The 20,717-nt window shown below is 34.3% G+C and overlaps 2 protein-coding genes across 2 annotated transcripts; both read right to left on the minus strand.

The window, feature by feature from the left end:
* LOC128177439 (D-aminoacyl-tRNA deacylase 2-like) lies at nt 1-3,364 on the minus strand. Its single transcript, XM_052844151.1, has 3 exons — nt 3,053-3,364; nt 2,407-2,476; nt 1-456 (listed from the first exon to the last, which is right to left on the minus strand). Exons 1-3 carry the CDS (start codon nt 3,155-3,157, stop codon nt 137-139), a joined length of 495 nt encoding a protein of 164 aa, XP_052700111.1. The 5' UTR covers nt 3,158-3,364; the 3' UTR covers nt 1-136.
* A 4,345-nt stretch (nt 3,365-7,709) lies between these two features.
* LOC128177435 (protein phosphatase 1B-like) lies at nt 7,710-19,645 on the minus strand. The gene is made up of 6 exons (XM_052844146.1): nt 19,283-19,645; nt 13,481-14,337; nt 13,257-13,374; nt 12,983-13,088; nt 10,643-10,697; nt 7,710-9,991 (listed from the first exon to the last, which is right to left on the minus strand). Exons 2-6 carry the CDS (start codon nt 14,330-14,332, stop codon nt 9,977-9,979), a joined length of 1,146 nt encoding a protein of 381 aa, XP_052700106.1. The 5' UTR covers nt 14,333-14,337; nt 19,283-19,645; the 3' UTR covers nt 7,710-9,976.
* Nucleotides 19,646-20,717: the final 1,072 nt, after the last annotated feature.

A 20,717-nucleotide genomic window follows, 5' to 3' on the forward strand; every position in this document is an offset into this window, starting at 1 on the left:
ATGATCTTTTTTCTTTTATTGGATAGCATTATAAGCCATCATTGATGACAATGAATTTTTGAATGAAGAATTTATATGAATCAATAGTAAATCAGTAATAAATTAAAAAGTAATCAACAAGGGTGTCAATATTGTGTCAGAACTCTATAAGATGTGTGAAAGGTCCATTAGTGTCAGTGGAAAACACTTGTCGGTTTCCATAGGTCCCTGCTTTAACATCACAATCCTTTGACTTCTCTTGACCTTGAACTGTTTTTCTACAAAGGTCAACAAATGCACGGTACAGATTTTCTCCCTCTTCCTTGTTGATGTTTCTATGGTACTGCATGACCTTGCCCTTTAGGTTCCCGCCCAAGGTCGCCTGTGGAATTATAAGGACATCCCCAGGAAGGTCAAGGACAGACACCAGCTTCCCATTCTCTGCATCACTCAATCTTGTGTTCAAGGCTGCCTTCGCTTGATAAAAATAAACAAACATAACAAATCTAATACTACTGATACATCTTATTCTTAGTTCTTGTTAAATGCAATGAAATTAAGGTATATTCATAATGACATTGTGAAGTATATTCAAAATTGACATTGTAAGGTATATTCATAATGACATTGTGAGGTACATTCATAATGACATTGTGAGGTACAGTACCGATCAGACCCAACCTAACACCAGAGTAAACTCCAACTAAACCCCTGGTTTACTTTCTGGGTTTAATTTTGGGTTTACTTTTTGAAAATTTGGGTCCACTCTGGGTTTACTTAGAGTTTACTCGGGGTTTACTTTGTGTTTACTTGAGAATTCCTTTTGGAGTCAACTATACGCACTGAAGTGTGAAGCAGACCTGTATTTTAACTTATCATCCTACTGCCTGTGCTTCCAGCCCCTTGTATATTCCGAATACACATGTAGCGTCTGCTATCAGGGTATACTTTTGAACGGGGTTTACTCTCTGTGTCCACTCTTGGTTTACTTGGGGTTTACTCTGGGTTTACTCTGGGTCCACTCTAGTAAACCCAGAAAGTAAACCCAGGGTTAAGTTGGGGTTTACTTTCTGTTAGGTTGGGTCTGATCAGTACTGTATATTCATAATGACATTGTGAGATATTCATAATGACATTGTGGGGTATATTCATAATGACACTGTGAGGTATATTCATAATGACATTGTGGGGTATACTCATAATGACACTGTGAGGTATATTCATAATGACATTGGGAGGTGTATTCATAATGACACTGTAAGGTATATTCATAATGACATTGTGAGGTATATTCATAACATCAGTGTGGTACATTCATAATGACATTGTGAGGTACATTCATAATGAAATTGTGAGGTATATTCATAATGACATTGGGAGGTACATTCATAATGACATTGGGAGGTATATTCATAATGACATTGTGAGGTACATTCATAATGACATTGTGAGGTATATTCATAATGACATTTTGAGGTATATTCATAATGACATTGTGGATATATACATAATGACACTGTGAGGTACATTCATAATGACAATGTGAGGTATATTCATAATGACATTGTGAGGTATATTCATAATGACACTGTGAGGTATATTCATAATGACACTGTGAGGTATTTTCATAATGACATTGTGAGGTACATTCATAATGACACTGTGAGGTATATTCATAATGACACTGTGAGGTATATTCATAATGACATTGTGAGGTACATTCATAATGACACTGTGAGGTATATTCATAATGACACTGTGAGGTATATTCATAATGACATTGTGGGGTATACTCATAATGACACTGTGAGGTATATTCATAATGACATTGGGAGGTATATTCATAATGACACTGTAAGGTATATTCATAATGACATTGTGAGGTATATTCATAACATCAGTGTGGTATATTCATAATGACATTGGGAGGTACATTCATAATGACATTGGGAGGTATATTCATAATGACATTGTGAGGTACATTCATAATGACATTGTGAGGTATATTCATAATGACATTTTGAGGTATATTCATAATGACATTGTGGATATATACATAATGACACTGTGAGGTACATTCATAATGACAATGTGAGGTATATTCATAATGACATTGTGAGGTATATTCATAATGACACTGTGAGGTATATTCATAATGACACTGTGAGGTATTTTCATAATGACATTGTGAGGTACATTCATAATGACACTGTGAGGTATATTCATAATGACACTGTGAGGTATATTCATAATGACATTGTGAGGTACATTCATAATGACACTGTGAGGTATATTCATAATGACACTGTGAGGTATATTCATTTAGGAAAAAAAGAACGTTATTTAGTGAACATGGCGTTATGAATAACAATTGCTCTGTTGGCATATTTTCCATGGTGCGCGCTAGGTAAGTGTGTAATACATTACCCATCTTTTCAACAATCTCCATATTTGCTCCTTGCAGGAAACAGACATAAACTATTAATCCACGATTAATCTGTTTAAAGAAAAATAAATCTTGTTAATTGCTAATTAAGACCCATCAGCTAACTTATCAATTTAAAAAAAAAAGAAATCATGTTCAGGCACTAATATATGCCAACAGTTTGAATAAAAATGAGATATAGACCCTAATAAAATCTAGTTGGCGTCTTTGTTGCCCATTTATGAAAAATATTTTATGGACACATTATATAGATCCTTTCCCCCAGTATATAACAGAATTGGTGTTGTGACTTGACAGCAAACTTGGAATAACAAAATCTGGCTTGGATGATTTTTATAAAAATTTAAATTTAATGTTGTGTATTAAAGATTTAGACCTAAATACTCTGTTTCTGGTGTGGGTTTCAATTCTTACTCCAATCCACACACACAAAAAATCTGATCATTAGGCCTATTTCCCACACATAAATTTATGTATGGATCACATTTCTCAGTATAAACTGCTGAGCACAAAATGGTGCAATCGAGTCTTTTAACAATCTATATAATTCATACACGTGTCCCTGTCCGTATATATACAGCTATAGTAAAAAAATCAAACCGTTTATGAGAAAAGATCGGATCTTACTGTTACATATTTTGCCTCCTCATCTTCCGTTGCTGGTTGAACCATAAGTTTAGCGGACAAACACTGCTGAAGAAGGATTCTTCCATTTGGCTGTGCACTTGTCATTTTCGGTCAAACCGAAACCGAAAGTATAAACCAATACCCGCTAAAACGTGGTATTTTGGTCTAATTTTCTCAAACGAGCTTTTTGTGCAGTTCAATAATCCTGTATTGCTTCATAAAATATTATTTTTAGGTTGAAATATTTCCTTTATTTTCAATAGTTTCTATCTCACTGAAATGAAATAAATTATCATTGTTCTAGGCGACAGTTTTTCAACCAAGCATGGTTTCGTAATCCCAAAAAATGTCACATCATAACAGAACAAGGCAGCCAAGCGAAGATGATGAAGAGGACGACCCTTTAGACAGAATACTGAAGAAATCTGGCTGTGCAGATCTTCACTACAAAGTACAGGTAGATCTAAATCAAAATTTCATTTTTAAACCAAGATTTACTCCGCTTCATATTATTCATTTATTGGAAAAGACTAACTCTAAGTTAGAGTTAGTCTTTTCCAATAAATGAATAATATGAAGGAAGCAACTTGTGGCTTTTCCAGATTCCCACGACCTTTTGATCACATATTTTCCATCTCTGAATCAACTTTCATTCACTTTGATTTTATATTTTGCATTGATAAGTATCCTTGACATGCCTTTTGAAGTCAAGGTCACTAGATGACTTATTTTGCAGCGAGGATGGCTGACATTGAATGTCAACAAATATCTCTATGACATAGTTTAAAGGGGCATGGTCACGATTTTGGTCAAATTTCATTTTTCTGTTTTTATTATTTCAATGCTTTAGAAATGCATTTCTAATGATCAAATGAAATTTGGGTGTCAGTCAATGTGTTTTAAGCAAGATACAGGGCTCACAATTCTTCGTCATGTAAACAAGGCTCGTGCCCTTTTTTTGTATACATAGGTTCAATATACCAGTAAAAAATCTTTTTCAAGCTGATTTGTCTATCTTCTTATTCATTTTTACGAGGCCAAGTACAGAACGAGTACGCATGCTTTCACGCAGCGTTTCATTTGTATTGTGACGTCATCTTTTTGCTTGGTTGACGCCATGGCGTGATAGTTTCAACTACAGATATTCAGCGAAATTTGTTGAAAATAACTCGTTTGATGTGTAAAATTAATGTTGTATTGTGGAATAAACATATACTAAGTATGTCTCGAAGTATAAGCTATATTTGGGCTCGGGTCGAAAATGTGAAGAGGGTTCAGCAAGCCTAGCTCTCTGTCACGTTTTCTTAACCCGCCTAAATATGGCTTAATTCATATATTTCAAGACAGTAACCATGTATTTTATATTAATGACCCTTAATATGTGGTGTTATATATTTATTTATTACTTAAATATGTCTGAGTGTTTTAATAATACTATAAAGATTACCATTTCCGCCTTTGTCAAATAAAAAATAGCCATTATCTGACAAATCTGGGACAAAAATCAACTTTGATAAGACCCCTGGATCAAACCAGGAGGTAAAATGTTTTTTTTATTTGACCATTTGATGTCTTTTAGCAATAACTTTAATATGTAGAACAGAAAAAGAAATCCCTAGGGTAGAAGTTTTTAAAAAATGTAAAAAATGTGCAAAATTAATAAATTACAAGCAGAATCCCATAGGGTCCTATGTTAAAAATTAACAAACTTTGAGATGACCCCCTAAACAAATGGTATGGTAAATGTCTTATTTTTTATCTTAAAATAATATTTATATCAGTAGAAATTCATGCAAAACATTTCATTAAAAAATCTAGGGCAGAACAAATTAGACCCGGCCTCGTTAAGCGTAAATAAACAGTTCCTAAAGATTAGCACATTCATTTTAGGTCTAAAACTTTAATTTTCACTAATACATTCAAAATGTAAACAAAAGCTATGTTTCTATAGTGAAGAATTGTGAGCTCCGTAACTCGTTATAACTCAACAAATGACACTCAAATTTTGGTTGCCCATTAAAAATGCTTTACTCAAGCATTGTAAACTTTAAAATTGAAAAAATAATTTTTGACCAAAATCGTGACCATGCCCCTTAAAAACAGTAGCAAAGGTCATACAACATCATCAATTGATTAATGATAAATCCTTGAATGATCTTGTTTGACTTTTGTGGCTTGATCATGGGTATTCTCTGTACAGTGCTTGTATAAATTTCAATGCCACAAGAAGCTCTTACGGTGCAAGGGGAATAAGCCTATTCTCTTGTAGGCTATGCCTGCATGTCCACTTCTCAAAAGAGAATAGGGATAAGTCATATTCATAAGCTTTACATCACTTGGTCATTCTATAAGTCAAATGTTATTAATGTGTTATTTCTAAAAATTACTGGTATACTGGAATCGTTGTTATACCCCCAGTGGGTTCATATTGGAATTAAGCTCTTTTCTATCCAATTCTTTGCGTCGTGATATCGTCAGTTATGTCAATTTATCATGGACATTTCTTCCACAGTTCTGCATGGCAGAGAAGCAGGATTGGCGACAATGTCAAGTGGAGGTCAAGGAATTCCGGGAGTGTGTGGAGAAGAACAAAACCAAGCCCCCAGAGAAGACCTGAGGCCGAGGCACTGGTCCTTACCCCTAGCAGCTCTGTCTTGTAGACTCCAGGCATCCCAAGACAATCAGGACAAGAGTCATATCCGGCAGCTCTCGGTCTTAATCAGTTGTGAACATTCTCTTCGTGAACATATTTTGTACATTGTGTATTTATTCTTATAATATCAACCATTGCCTTGTGATTTATTGATTTATATTTTACATTTGAAAACTTTTTTTTACCATACATAAAGTCACTAATGCATATTTGTGTGAACTTTTTTCAATGGTCAAGAGCTCATATTTAAGGAATAAGGAACCATTCTTTGCGTATAATGAGATAATACTGGGGTGATCAAATCCAATGAAGCCTGAAGGGCTTATCATAGATTTAAACAAGGCCGACCGTATTTGATCATCTCAAAATATTCAAAGATTGATTCCTTATTACTTAAAATATAATTTTCAGCAATTGTACAAATACAGAAAATTACAGAATATGGTAAAGTTTTCAATAGCTTGCTGAATTGCTATATATGGTATTCAATTTGGTCAGCTGGAGTTGTCACATATGTCTGAATCTAGGTCATGTGATTACTCGGGTTTAACTTCAAGAAAGTGAGTTATATCTTGTAAATGTTTGCACTTTTTTATTTTTTTATTAATGGAAATATATTTTCTGTACATTTTATCCAACAGTGTTGCTTTTGTGTGAACTAATTAAACAGCCTTAGCACAAAAATACCATTAGTGCTGTATGTTGTACCAGGAATTGAGGAACAGAACAATGAATTTTTTTTTATTCTTTGTAAGCTTACACTTGTAAAAGTTTCCCTTTTGTTTCTTCCGAAATGTCTTTTGAATAGCAGTTATGAAATATTTTCATAGTTATTCTTAGGCAGAACTGATACTCTAGAACCCAGTGCTGGCCAGCTGAACATTCTTTTCAAAAGACTTTGGATAGAGTAACTAACAATAGGAGAGAGTTCTAGCGGATTTCTTTGAGCAATATGAATGGGTTGAATGAAAAATAACAATCTACACTTGAATAACCACAAGACTCAGATTCAGATCTGATGCGATACCTTGCTGACCAAATTCAATACCTTATTCAGCAATCCGACAAGCTACTGTAAACTCTACTGGTATTCTGTAATCTCTGTAAATATTAAATAGTCGTTGATGAAATGTACTGGACTAAATGTTACAAAATCAATTTGTAGCGTTATCAAATGAAAATATTAATTATGAAATATGATGACCATCACATGAGTTGACAAGGGGACTATAAAGCTTGGGCAACCTCGCTTTTCATCTGTCTTATTTCCCACTAGCTGCAGGACTGAAGCTCCCGGTCTGAAAAAATTCGGATGGACGACCTGGGAAGCTCCCAGGTCGTACATCCGAATTTTTTCATACCTGCAGCTAATTTCCCACTACATGTACTAGTATTCCTTTTGAAACGGAGATCAATATTAAAAGCAAGATTGTCCATATAACCTTCATCTCATAATGAATTTTTTTAGTCTTTTAATGATTTGTGATGCATCTTGCTCCAACCTTATAATTAAGAAATAATTTTAAAAAGTCCAGTGGGAATAAGTTATTACTACCGGTAGCTCAAATCTTCTGTAAGCATTTTTGGCAGTGTTATAATAGGTAATTCAAGAAAGCGATTCGACCAGTCATAAGCCATAAAATTTTGCCCAATTTATGACCTAAAGACATAATTAAATGTACGGTATATTTTAATTTTTTCTCCTTCATATATTTCGGTATCACTGCCATTGTAAAATGCTCCTTTCTGAGAGCTTCCATTAATTAAGAGTTTTGGTCCCATACATTTCATTACAAGCTTTTCAGCAGTGGAGCGAGATTAGGCATTAGACACAAAGAAGGGGTGAAGGGTGGACTCCTCCACACCAGGATACTACAAGTGAGTCAGGTCTGATGATTCTGGGCAATTCCAGCCAGCATGCTGGCTTTGGTTTTACATTCAAACGTTTAGATGCCCCCTTGAATCTCTGTGTTTGTCATTCATTGTGATTAAAAAGTCACAAAGGAATATTTCAGTTTTATTGGCATATTGTTCTAGAGCTGAGACATGTCACTACAGAAATGATAACAGACACAAAGGAACAGAATCTAGCGGACATCTCTCTACTGATACACACCAATCTAATACTGGACACCCGTCATCTGACCCTCTTCTAGGTTCATACACAAAGATACACGTCTCTCAAAGACTTTTACAGAAACAAAAATATACTTGTTTAATATACATTGCCCTATTCAAAACTTTCTCCATTCAACAAGTGTGTGGCTTCCATAAAATATAAATATGTAACTAGTACTACACAAGCAATCTGTACACATTTCATCATTTGATCATCGGAATGTACCTGAAGGTGTCATTTACCTGGACTCTGATGTGCATCTATGGAATTTTAGGTTTGATCATTATCCCCTCTTTTAGTAAAACCAACAAATTCAGTCATTGCACTGACATATTATGCAAAACAAAAATTAAATCATTTATTTCAGATTTAATAGCAATTCATAAATGAAAAAAGGGATAAATATAAAAAAGATACAATTTGTCAGCAATCAACAGTAATCCTTTCAATAATCACTAAAAAGGAGAAGAAATCAGAAATGAACAATTGCACAATAATCAAGTCAAATTAATAAAGGCCTCTGTTAAAATGGCATGGTCAAGATTTGAGCTGAAAGTTTTTGAATTATATTTTTCCACTTAAATGTTTAAAATGCTTCATTAAAGTATTTCCAGTGGTCAACAAAACTTTGATTGCCAGTTGTTGAGATATAGGCAAAGATACAGAGCTCACAGTTTTGTTGTGTAAACACATCTTGTTCAATATTTTGGTTTACATACCGAGTGCTAGGTTTAAAACACAACTAAATGTGACAAACAGTAGAAACTGTTTACCTTTTTGTATTTATTGTATTCATAGTGAACAAGCAAGTAGAAAACATCTCCTTGAAACAGAATTGGGCTGAGCATTTAATATACCCAAATAAAGCAATGGTAAACATTAAAAGTGACAAATAAAATTTGAAATTTTCAGGTAAAATCATGACCATGCCGCTATAACCGAGAGCTAAAGAAATATTCTATACAAAGAGTAAGGTGAGAAAATTATGATTAACTATGATATAATAAAAACTGAATTAACGTTGTTCCTAGATTATCCTGTCAACGACGGGCTGACTACAGAATGCTGCATTATTTGATGATGAGCCTCAAGTGGCCCCCTCGAGCGGGCTGAGGACGGGCCGGGGCCCCCTCACTGGAACAATAAGCAGTGAAGACTATCTAACAAAATCCAAACAGGGGCATAGCAAGGGGGGGTAACTCAGTTCATGTCTGATACCATGTATTGCTACAGTAGAAATCCATTATACAGTAGTAAACACGCAACAACAATTTTGGTAGGTTATCTATCAATTATCATCAAGTTTGCATTCAATATACTATCTGATATAAACAACAACAAAAAGTCCATCAAATATAGCACTAGGTCAGTATGTTTGACAAAAGCAGACGGGCAAGTTCTGCCAAGAAGTCATGTTACAGAAGCAGAACATAAATACTGAAATTTAACACAATAAAAACTGAACAAAAAAAAAATTACAGAAAAAAGATTGTTATTACTTTGGTATCAATACATTTTAACCATGGCAAACAATTTGAAATCATATTTTGCTTACAGAATTAGTCCTGAATCGTTGTGAAGACATAAACAAATATGTAACCAAGGTTGCCCGGGCCCGGGGTAAACACTTGTGTATACCTTGCATGAAGGAGCCGTTATAATATATATACATATGCGATATGAAAAACATGACATTTCAGAACAACATGTACACTGGTATAGAAACACAGCTCACACACCCAGCCTGAGAACCGCAAACAGGCACGCTCTCTCTCTCTCTCACACACATACCAAACTAAGGACAACAACTGCTCCCCGCCGAGAGAAACATACCGATAGCAACCAAAGACAGTGGGGATTACCAGAATTTCCACTAAATAAACATTTGTAAGAATATAACAAGTTCAACATTTGACAATCAGCTGTAAATTCACCACTGTGTGAACCTGAAGAGTTCCAGTATTACAATGCAACTGTCCATTCAATTCAGTTTATCAGTGACTTTTAGTCTGACTATAGATCAATGTTTAATCAAGGAAACCTCCAGACAAAGGTGTAATTGAGCAAGTACGAAATGTTAGAACATGTAGATCTAAATGAAATCACTCGGTCACTGGTACTTGAGAAACCTTCAGTCTTCCTTCTTGTCTGTCTAGCCTCGGTCTTCCTACAAAATAAGGCAAAACAATCACACTGAGGTGAAGGAGGAATATTCACTCAAAGTCCTTTATATAACTTCACCCCTATCCCATTCTCCATAGGGAATTGTTTAACCAGAGGCCTTTCCCTTCCTTTAAAATGCAGCAACTTTGACTGAATCCTTTCAGAACACTCTCCCACTTCCTTAATAATATAACTGGTTCATATGAAATACTTTTATCACAGACCCTCCCCTCCCTTATAATGCCACAAGTTAATATGCAAAAGGTCAATAAGGATAATTCACAGACCCTTCCCCTTGAAAACAAAACAGGTTGATGCATTTATTTATCACCACACCCCTTTCTCCTTTCGTTATGCAAGGCTAACATATAATATGACAAAATAAGGCTGCATCAGAGTGACTGTACGATAGACCTTCCTGTTTGAAACAAGGAACACTTGTTGGATGACTAATGGTTGTTTGATAACAGATTGATTCATGAATAAAACTGTTCTAAATATGCTGCATTTGCCTGCACGAATATTTTACATTGATAAAAGCAAGCTCTTTATAACATGATCATAATAAATGTACTGTAATGGACCTAAAGTGTAGCAAGGTCCCTATTAATTAACCCTTTCTCCGAGATAAAAAGAATAAAACAGCATGACTTACATCTTCTGTTGTGGAAGGTCGCAGTCTCTTTAATATGCTTTCTATTGTACTTCTCCTGTTTAATAGATAATAGAGTTGGTGAGAGACTACAAGGAAACCATACATCTGTTTTGTCAATATGAATTACAGTTTACAACCCATCTTCACCTGTCTTCACTGTATGTAAAACGGTATACCAGGAAATATTTGCCCCCTTTTCATTTTTGCCCCTTTTGCCCTCGTTGTCAGAGGGTAAATTTAAAAATGGGCGAATGCTATGTTGCAAACAATATTTCTGTTTGCACAACTGTATCTGGGCGAATTCAAGATAGGATGAAACTGTTTGCAAGTGTAAAAGGACGAAAATAACACGGGGCGAAAATAACTCTGTATACAGTATCAATTATTGTTTCCCTCGGACTGAAATGTCACACTTCCATTGGTTTAAAAACACAACATGTGACTGCCTCATATATCTCTACTTCCATTCTGTGAGAATTAATATTCAGCAATATGACAGTCATCAGCGGAAGCTTCACCTGCTCATTTCAACATTTCATATTCACCCCTGTCATTTGTCAGTTAAATTTAGACCATGTGGTTTTATTTGACCCTTTCAGTTTAGCAGTAAAAATCGTGCCTCGTGTTTATAGTCTATTTTCTAGAATCTAGGTACTTGTAGTCAAATATGAAATCTAGACAGCTGTTGATTTTAAACTTTATCTTCATTAATAGGTGGATAATATGAGTTTTAGAAATAAATATGACAATAGAAATTATAGGTTTTTTTCTGCTGTTGCAACAATTAACATGTTTAGTAGATGTCCTGACCTAAGGATTAATTTTCAATCCGCGCCTGACCTAGCAATAGCATCAATAATGAAATAGACTATACTATTTTATGCAGAATGTTCTTTGAAAATGGCTTGATACACTAAGTTTTTATACAAAACAGGCACGCATTTTTTTTTTTTTTTAAAGCACACCAAAAGCATCAAACATGATTTTATTGAACAACCAAATGTTTTTATTTTCAACCACGTGTAGAGTGGTTGAATATGAACGATAACTCTGTTCTAGATACCATCGTATTGTTAAATAACCAGTAAGAGTAGAATGTGTCCTATTTAATGACCTTTCCCTTTTCTTGAAGAGTGGTCCCCCTTTGCTTTAATTCTATGAAAATTAATCTTAAAAAAATCTATACAGTATAAAATTTATTTTCAATAGTTTTTGTATTCCTAAGAACAAAATACACCTTTCCACCAGGCATTTATTGATATTCCTAGTATTTATTCTTTTATTTTAAAAAATGTGCTTGTCCCCTTAGACCATAATGCAATCTTCATTTATTAATTACTGCTTAGTTAATAATATTTTTGAAAATCTCTCTTGGTAAATCTTTTTCTACTCTAAAATGCTTTAAATTAATATCAAAGTATTAAATACATGATGGATATTCAAGGTTTGAAAAATTAGGTCCTAATATGGATCAGATACCTTAATTTTTTGTTTAAGTTTTTGAAATGTTAGTGAAAATATTTGTACATCTATCTGCTGTACTTTTGACTGATGCTGAAGATCTCTATGAAGACTTTTGTCTTACTTTGAGGCCCTATGTACTTTTGAGTCTAACTCTGTCTTACACTGCGAGACCATCATGTACTTTTGAATTCAACCAAGTCTTACACTGAGGCAACATGTACTTTAGGTTCCATCTTTATCTGAAATGAACTTAGGGTGTTACTTCCTCTTACTCCGAGGCGATTTGTAGTTAAGAGTTTAACTCTTAAGAGATTTGTGCAACGGACAGTACGCATGGTAAGAGTGGAGTTTTATTTATCTAAGGTGATTTTAACAACAGAGTTCAATGTTTTATTCTATGGTGTTTTTAAGAAGATATGCATCCAATGTACATTTAGTCTTGCAATTAACATACTCCAATATGATTAAGTACATTTAGTATTGCAGTGATCAGAGCTACGGTACTATGTGGCAGACTACAGTGTCTTAATTTTTTTTTTGGGGTGGGGGTGGGATTTGAATTAGATTGCAATGTTCTACACACAGTGTCTTTCTTAATAATGCAGTTTAGACTGTCTTACTTTGAGGTGATTTTTCATAATACAGTTACATGTCATACTGTCTTACTTTGAGGTGCAGTTACATGTAATACTGTCCTATGCTGAAGTGATTTTTTCATAATAGTTACATGTAATACTGTCTTACTTTGAGGCGATGTTACATGTAATACTGTCTTACTTTGAGGCGATGTTACATGTAATACTGTCTTACTTTGAGGCGATGTTACATGTAATACTGTCTTACTTTGAGGCGATGTTACATGTAATACTGTCTTACTTTGAGGTGATACCCCCTCCTGGTGGGAATCCGTCCATTTCCTCGTTAAGCATGTGCATTATGTAGGGTAAGTCTGCCTCGGCCATGTCTGGCTGTGCTATTATTTCTGAGTACAGGGAAAAAATATTGATTATTATACACATTTTGAAATATTTTGTTTGACTTAAGCACATAATCAAATATCAACTGAAATTTGAAACTCAGTTATGTACTTGCACACATATGATGTACTCTACTTTAATCATGTTTTCAGATATATAATTATGCGATATACCTTTAATTTTTGCCTCTATTTTTGCATCCAAATCCTGATCTTGTTTAACTGCTTCCTCTGAGAGTCGGGGCGCTCCTTCAAAAGCTACTATGACAATACTCATATTATCTCGGCTACCCTGTAGATAATCAGAAGAAAAAAATTATGAATACTAATGGATACATCTCATAAACTATTGGACCATTTAACAGCATACACTTGTATCAAACAAAGTGAAGTCCTACCTTATGAAGACAAGTATCCACCACCATGTTACAGATCATCTCCAAACTGTCTGTAACTCTCATTCTGCTCCTAACAAAATCACAAAGTTCATCATTACTCATTACATCCCATATCCCATCACAAGCCAGCACCAAAAATTCATCTTTGTCGCTCCTGGGTTCCACAGAAATTTCTGGCTCAGGGGACACCAATTGTTCACAGGGACCCATTCCCTGTACGTTTTTATATTCAAAGTCTCCTAAAGCTCTTGATACAGCCAGGGAACCATTGACCCTTTGAATCATCACACTGCCCCCTGCCCTCTGAATGCGCTCCTTCTCTGCAGGGTTGATTGGTTTATGATCACAGGTAGTGAAATGGCATTTGCCACCACGAGAGAGCACTGCTCGTGAATCTCCGCAGTTGGCAAAAAATACATGCTGAGGTGAAACGATGACACAGACAGCAGTTGACCCACTTTTATCCTCGCCGCTCACCATCTCTGGCATTCCCCGGATCTTCTCGTCCAGCTGAAGGAACCCTGTCTTAATTCCCTTGTTGACGTCTTCTAGAGATGGTTGGATCTCTGTGCCCTCTTTTAACTCCAATTTTCCCTTAAAATCATCATTAGAGACTATCTCCTGCAATAGCTGCTCTGCACATGTTGCTGAGACTTTAGCACCAGCGTGCCCATCAAAGACAGCAAAGAAAGACCACTGCTTCAGTCCATAGGGCAGCCCCAAGATGGCGGTGTGTGCGTCCTCCATCTCCACCCTCCAGCCCTGCATGCTGCTGAGGCCATATCGCAGGGTGTTCCCAACTCCTCCCTCATTGTGCTTGTCTGTCTTTGGTTTGTCTAAAAATGCTCCCATTCTGCCTGGAAAACAAAATTTGAAAACATCCATTGATTTTCAGTTTTCAGGATAATAATGAAGCAGTCGGTAACAGTTATTTCATGACATCACGAAGAGCCATAATGTAGTCATTTGGCCTTCCTTTTTTTGATATAATTATACCCAAGTTGTAATAATTACTGAAAAGCAATTAGCTGCTTCTTTCCTCTTGCTGCATTCTATTACTTATCATTTACTGTCTGTTTTTGTAAATTTAGGTTTTCTCATTCAGCCCATGTTTTAGCTTAATCCTGGGAATTTATACACAAACACCTAATAAAGAAGACTATGTTACAAAATCACTACATGTTTCTTTGATAATGTACAAAATCACTACATGTATCTTTGATAGTGTACAAAATCACTACATGCTTCTTTGATAGTGTATAAAATCACAAAATGTTTCTTTGATAGTGTACAAAATTACTACATGTATCTTTGTTAGTGTACCAAATTATTTCGTGATTCATGTGGGATATGAAAGTGGCGACATTGCAGAAAAAGTACATTTGGAAATTTTTTCGGCATTGATCGCTATTAGCATAACATATATGAATCTTTCTTTTAACAAATTAATTAATCAATTGTAAAAAGTAAGTTACTCGTAAATTATCAAAATTTTTGTTAATAATGAAAACTCCCTGACAACAATTTTTTTAAATGTTTCAATACAGACCATGCTTGAAGCTTTAAGCTGAAATATTACAATATATTTGTTTGAAAGGTTAATTGCTTTGTTTAAAAAGGGGGGAAGGGGGGGGGGGGATTGCATGTTTAGAGGATTCATTCTGTTGGTAATGACATGTTTCAACTTATTCAGCTCTTTCATAACCAAGGATTTTCCACATCAATTTGGATATAAAGGCCAGGGCCCATAGGATTGGGAATTCTACAATTCATTTAAAATAGAGAAATCTAAATGTGCTATTGTAAGTCTAAATTTAAACTATTTAAGTAACACTTAAAGGGGAAGGAAACGAAAAATATGTTGTACAATATATCAATTAATTATCATCTACCATAACTGTAAATCGTATTTATTTTCATTAAAAACCCCGGAACAATGAATAAATCAAGAAAATCGATCGCTTAATTTAAAGAACTATATATGATAAGAGTTAAATTTGGCCCCCATAATTCACCATTTTTTAAAGTGTTTCGGTTACAATAAAATGTTATGTTATAATTTAGAAGAGTTCATATAAAATATATTTTTCACATATTTGTTTGATTTATTTGCACTCACTTGCAGTATATGACGTCAGAAGTGACGCTATTTCAAAAATTCAATCAAAATCAGTCGAAATTGACATTTTTCTCATCTTTTTCCGAATTGGAAATATAGAGCGCATGCTTGAACCAGGACAAATTTTTTGTCACTTATTAGTCTTGGCTAGATACATCTCTGATTAAAATATTTTGTTGGTTCAAGCATGCGCTCTATGTTTGCTGAAAGAAAAACTTCTTGAAAACAAGCTTTTTTATGCTAAAATGCAAAAATAGCGTGAAAAGGCTGTCTTTACAATGCCGTATTTTAAAATTGTGGGCACTTGAATCAAAATGAACATTAAGTTAAAACATGACATATATATCTGTACAAAGAAAACAAAGAATTACAGTAAAATAATGATATTCCTTTTAGGGGGCCATTTTAGGCCCATACCATATATAGTCCTTTTCCGCCGCCATGGGGACTGCCATTGAACTTCAATCTATGACGTCACACCATCTATTCCGGTTTGTCTTATCAACATAACATCAGTATTAGTAAATCATGATATTCGCTCTAAATGACAAGTTCTTGAAATTTGAAACAATATTGATTTGAGACCGTTCTTTTACCTTTGCAAACTACAAACTAATGTCAAATGGGGCATGTTCGTTAAAATCTAAAAGCGGAGGTTATAGTGTCGGAGAAATCTCCGCGTAAATGTGGAAATTGTCAACAGATGCCAAGTATCATAGAAAATGAGTGCCGTCGTTATTTCGACATGGTAATTCCATTTTGTTAAGTCGATTATTTGAGTAACAGAAAGGCATAAACCAGCGTTAATTATATTCAGAGCACTGTGTACATTCATTCCAAACCGGAATAGATGGTGTGACGTCAAGATAATTATTTTTTTGGTTTTTAATACAAAAGAGTTCTACATCATGTCAGCCTCCAGTAAATACGATTTCTCCAACTTCAAACGTTCATTAAAGCTTAATTACGTATTTTATTTTCAAAACAGCATGAGCACATGTGATAATTTACACCACTTTATTGAAATAAATAAATTATGTTTTTGACTTTCCTTCCCCTTTCACAAATTTTTGAAATTTAGTCTTACAATAGCACATTAAGATATCTCAATTTTTTTTCAGCTCATGAGCACCGCCATATTGGCCACCATTTTGTTCGACAACGTTAACTTTGTCATCAAATGACCAGTGGTCATTGATGCATATTGGCCATGAACTTGCTTAAAATCTTTCTGAAGACTGAAAAATTGAGTTGAGGCCAGTCCACAATGAGACAGAATATTCCCCGTCATAAGATGTTTCAAGATTTCTCCATTGATACGCCCCCTCTACATTGCCAGGTTAAAGAATGTGGCTAAAAATAAAGTTTTCCAAAAAAAAAAAGGCATTACAATTAGCGTGAGAGTAGTCAGATGACATCATATCTTTATGCAAATCATTATAAGCAATTCATTTTCGTTCCTTTGAATATTTTCTGGTAAAACGAATGATCTGTCAATCAAGAAACTTGGATTTGTTTCCTTTATATTGATATCAGTTGTACTTCTTTGTACAATAGGTATAATTTAATTTTAGTTTTAATTCAAACGACATCAAAGATGAATACCATTTTGGTTTGGTTTGTAATTTTTAAGGAAAGGAGTTAATGAAATTATATATTAAGAATTACTTCTATGTACAACCAAGTATGGCAAAATTTATTGATTTGTTTAATTCCGATTCTATATTTATGCTAAAAAAAATGGTAAATATGTGTATGAATGTTTCAATAAGAGGGATAACATTACCATCAGGCGTGAATAAGCTTTGTTTGTCTGTTTGATATTTGTTCATCAACTTTAAATAAACATATATTTATATACCCTGCCTCCCACCTATACCCACAATAATGTCACAATTATTGTAAATTACTGCTAAATTTATATGGCAATGTATGTAATGTATACCCCAATAAACTACTACTACTACTATAATACATGTAAAAAAAAAATTAAATTGTCAAAAAAGTTATAGAAACTTCCACGTGATAGTAAACTATAAAACTACTGTTACGGGCCAATATAGCTTTATAGAATTCCAGTGGCTGTCAGATAACACTGAAAAAGTTTGTAAAGAGTTTTTTTTAATATCGTAGCAGTCTGTAAATATGTTTTCAGGACACAATGTGAACTACTTTTTGTAAGCTAATTGTGCTATCCTGTTAGTGTATAAATAAGGACATATTATTATTAAGAGTAGTGGCAAGTTAAGCATGGCATGTTGTTTGTACATCTTACTCTTGCTATACTCTGTCCCAAGATAATCATAAATACCTTTGAGTTCAAACTACGTTCATCCACTAATATGAAAAATGTCCAGATTATCTGTTTTGAAACGCCCCCTCTACCGCTTCAATTTTCAAAACACATCGCAAAAAAAAAGTCTACAGGGATTTTGCATTGCATCAGCCATTAATAAGCCCGGATGATAACGTTGAAAAATTGTGCGAGGTGTCCCGAGTACTTCCGAATGGAGAAAAGATGTAAACATTTCCCATTATAAATCTCAGTAAGAAATTTGTTTTCGTTCCTGTGAACTATTATGAGTGAAAAATGATAATTTGTCAATGAAGATATCTTGGATATTTTCCCTTTTATCGATTTCAACAGCATTTCTTTCACAGGTATGTGGTTTTTTGTTTAATATTAATCAAAAAGTGATGGAAGCAATAAATTGGGATAGCTGCAGGTCTGTAGCTCCCGGTCTGAAAAAATTCGGATGGACGACCTGGGAGCTACAGTGCCTCCCATAGTAAAAATCTGCAATTTACGGCGCACAAAAATTGCGCTATATTTGGACTTATTAACCTTATTTGCACACAAATTCTGTGAAAACAGTTAGTACCATTCATTTTTTCAGGAAATTTACTACTGATATCATCACTTTACTTGCCTCAGACTTTCTATTAAACATGCTAACCGACCTCGGAAAACGAAGTATATTAATTTACGTCGAGATCGAGAGTCGCCATTTTCACGTGTAAACAAACTGCTCCACTTCACTTTACGAGACTGGTGATGGTGTTAAAAGAATATCAGAGGCAAGTGAAGTGACAATATCTGTAGTAAAATGTCCGAGGAATTTTTTGGAATCAAATATTTGTACAGAATGTGTTTGGAAATAAGGTTAATCAGTCCAAAGCTAGCGCACTTTTTTGTGCGCCGTAAATTGCAGATTTTTATTATGGGAGGCACTGTAGCTCCCAGGTCGTCCATCCGAATTTTTTCAGACCGGGGGCTACAGACCTGCAGCTATAAATTGGGACAGACTATAAAATCTTTTTTCAGCAGCATTGGACTACTAGCTGTCACTTGAAAATGGAAATCCATATGTCTTCATTTCTAAGCAATCACATTTCTAAATATTAAGTCAAATAGAAAATATTCATATTTCATGTAGCCAACACTACCCGACACCCGTTGCTAATTTAACAATAGTTTGAATGCTATAATTTTCCGTATCTTGGAACAATATATAGCCGATTTCAAAGACATGAACACATCACCTTTTTGTTCAAGCACATTCACCTTAAACTTATAGTTAATCCGTTTGAAAATGATAAAACATTTTAAATTAAACAAAAAAATATCTAAAAGGAAATTCAAGTTAACATTCGTGTGCAGGAAACGAATTAACAAATATTACCTAATTTGTATTATTGTCAACACAGATCTGTATTATGGAATCCTTTCTGTTACAAGTGTTGTAACTGTTAACATCACTAATTCTCCGCGTTAACTGCCACTTGACTTGAAAACCAACGCCATGAATTCAAGCAAACTATGTCGCGCATATTACAAGCTTAAATTGGAGACGATGCTGCATGAGTAGACGTTTCGTAAGAAATCGTCTATCAAAACCAATTTACCAACTTAACGAAATTCGATAGATATGACAATAAAATGCCTCGGTTAGTGATTTTCAGTCAATTTTTCTCGTAGGGACCACTGACAACCAAAGGTCAATATGGCTTCTGCCATAAATGAGCATGCCCAGAGCCACGGGAATAAATCTTAGTCTTCAAAACGTTTCATGGAAGCGGATATTAATTGTAAAATGGAAGCGTATTTGGGATCACAAAATGAAGAAATGACGTCATTTATTAAACAGGGAAATTATTTCACAAAAGATATATCTTTGCGTTAAATGCAGATACGTGATAATAAGATTTTATTCAAATATTCTTGCTTATCTCTACAGAGATACTAAATGTTGACCTTTTCGAACTAGTTCATATTGATAACTTGTACATAAAATCTTCGTGAAGTGCTTTCCTAGTGATAATTTGTACATAAAATCTTCGTGAAGTGATCTGTCACTTTCCATTTTTCTAGACATGTACATGTTGGCCTATTACACTTAGTTTAAATTTTGAACTTAAAGCCCAAAACTAAATACATGAATTCAATAACACGGTACCGTATCTTTTATTTACTGCTGTAGGCTAATATTTGATTCCTGATTTCCAACAATTTCAGTACAGATCTACATCAAAATTAACTTTTTTTTTAAGGTACATGAACTTAATACACCTTACACTTTTAAAAGACACTACATCACAACATAGTGATATAAATGTTTTTTAAATTGTTTGTATCAACAGATTCCCTTGTATATCGTCATAGGGGCTAAAAATTTTATTCAGAATACTACTAATACCGAATTAATTTTTTTTAATAAATAAAATTTTAATCCAAAATTGTATATTTTTTCGCCTGTTTGACTTATATATTTCTTATCCATCATGCTAATCTATCATAATCAAGTACTTTTCTGCTAATTTGAGAAACCATTTCAAGGTGTAGTGAGCCACCTGGCTATATAATTGTATTTTAAGCATGTTGGCGCGTGCATCGACTCACCAAATACATGTACTATTAGCCAGCAACCTTAGCTTAATAGTATATTTTGTATTGTACAAAGTATATTTCTGAAAAAGCTGAGATTTCTGCTTGAAAGACTTAATTGTTGGTACCATTATAGAAAATGGTTTTCTTTAAGTATTTCTTTGTCTAATGAGTATTATGAAATGATAATTTCGGTCGGGGCGTGATCAAATCCAATGAAGTTCTAAGGGCTT

The sequence above is a fragment of the Crassostrea angulata genome, chromosome 3, assembly GCF_025612915.1.
Source record: "Crassostrea angulata isolate pt1a10 chromosome 3, ASM2561291v2, whole genome shotgun sequence".
Taxonomy (NCBI): Eukaryota; Metazoa; Mollusca; class Bivalvia; order Ostreida; family Ostreidae; genus Magallana; species Magallana angulata.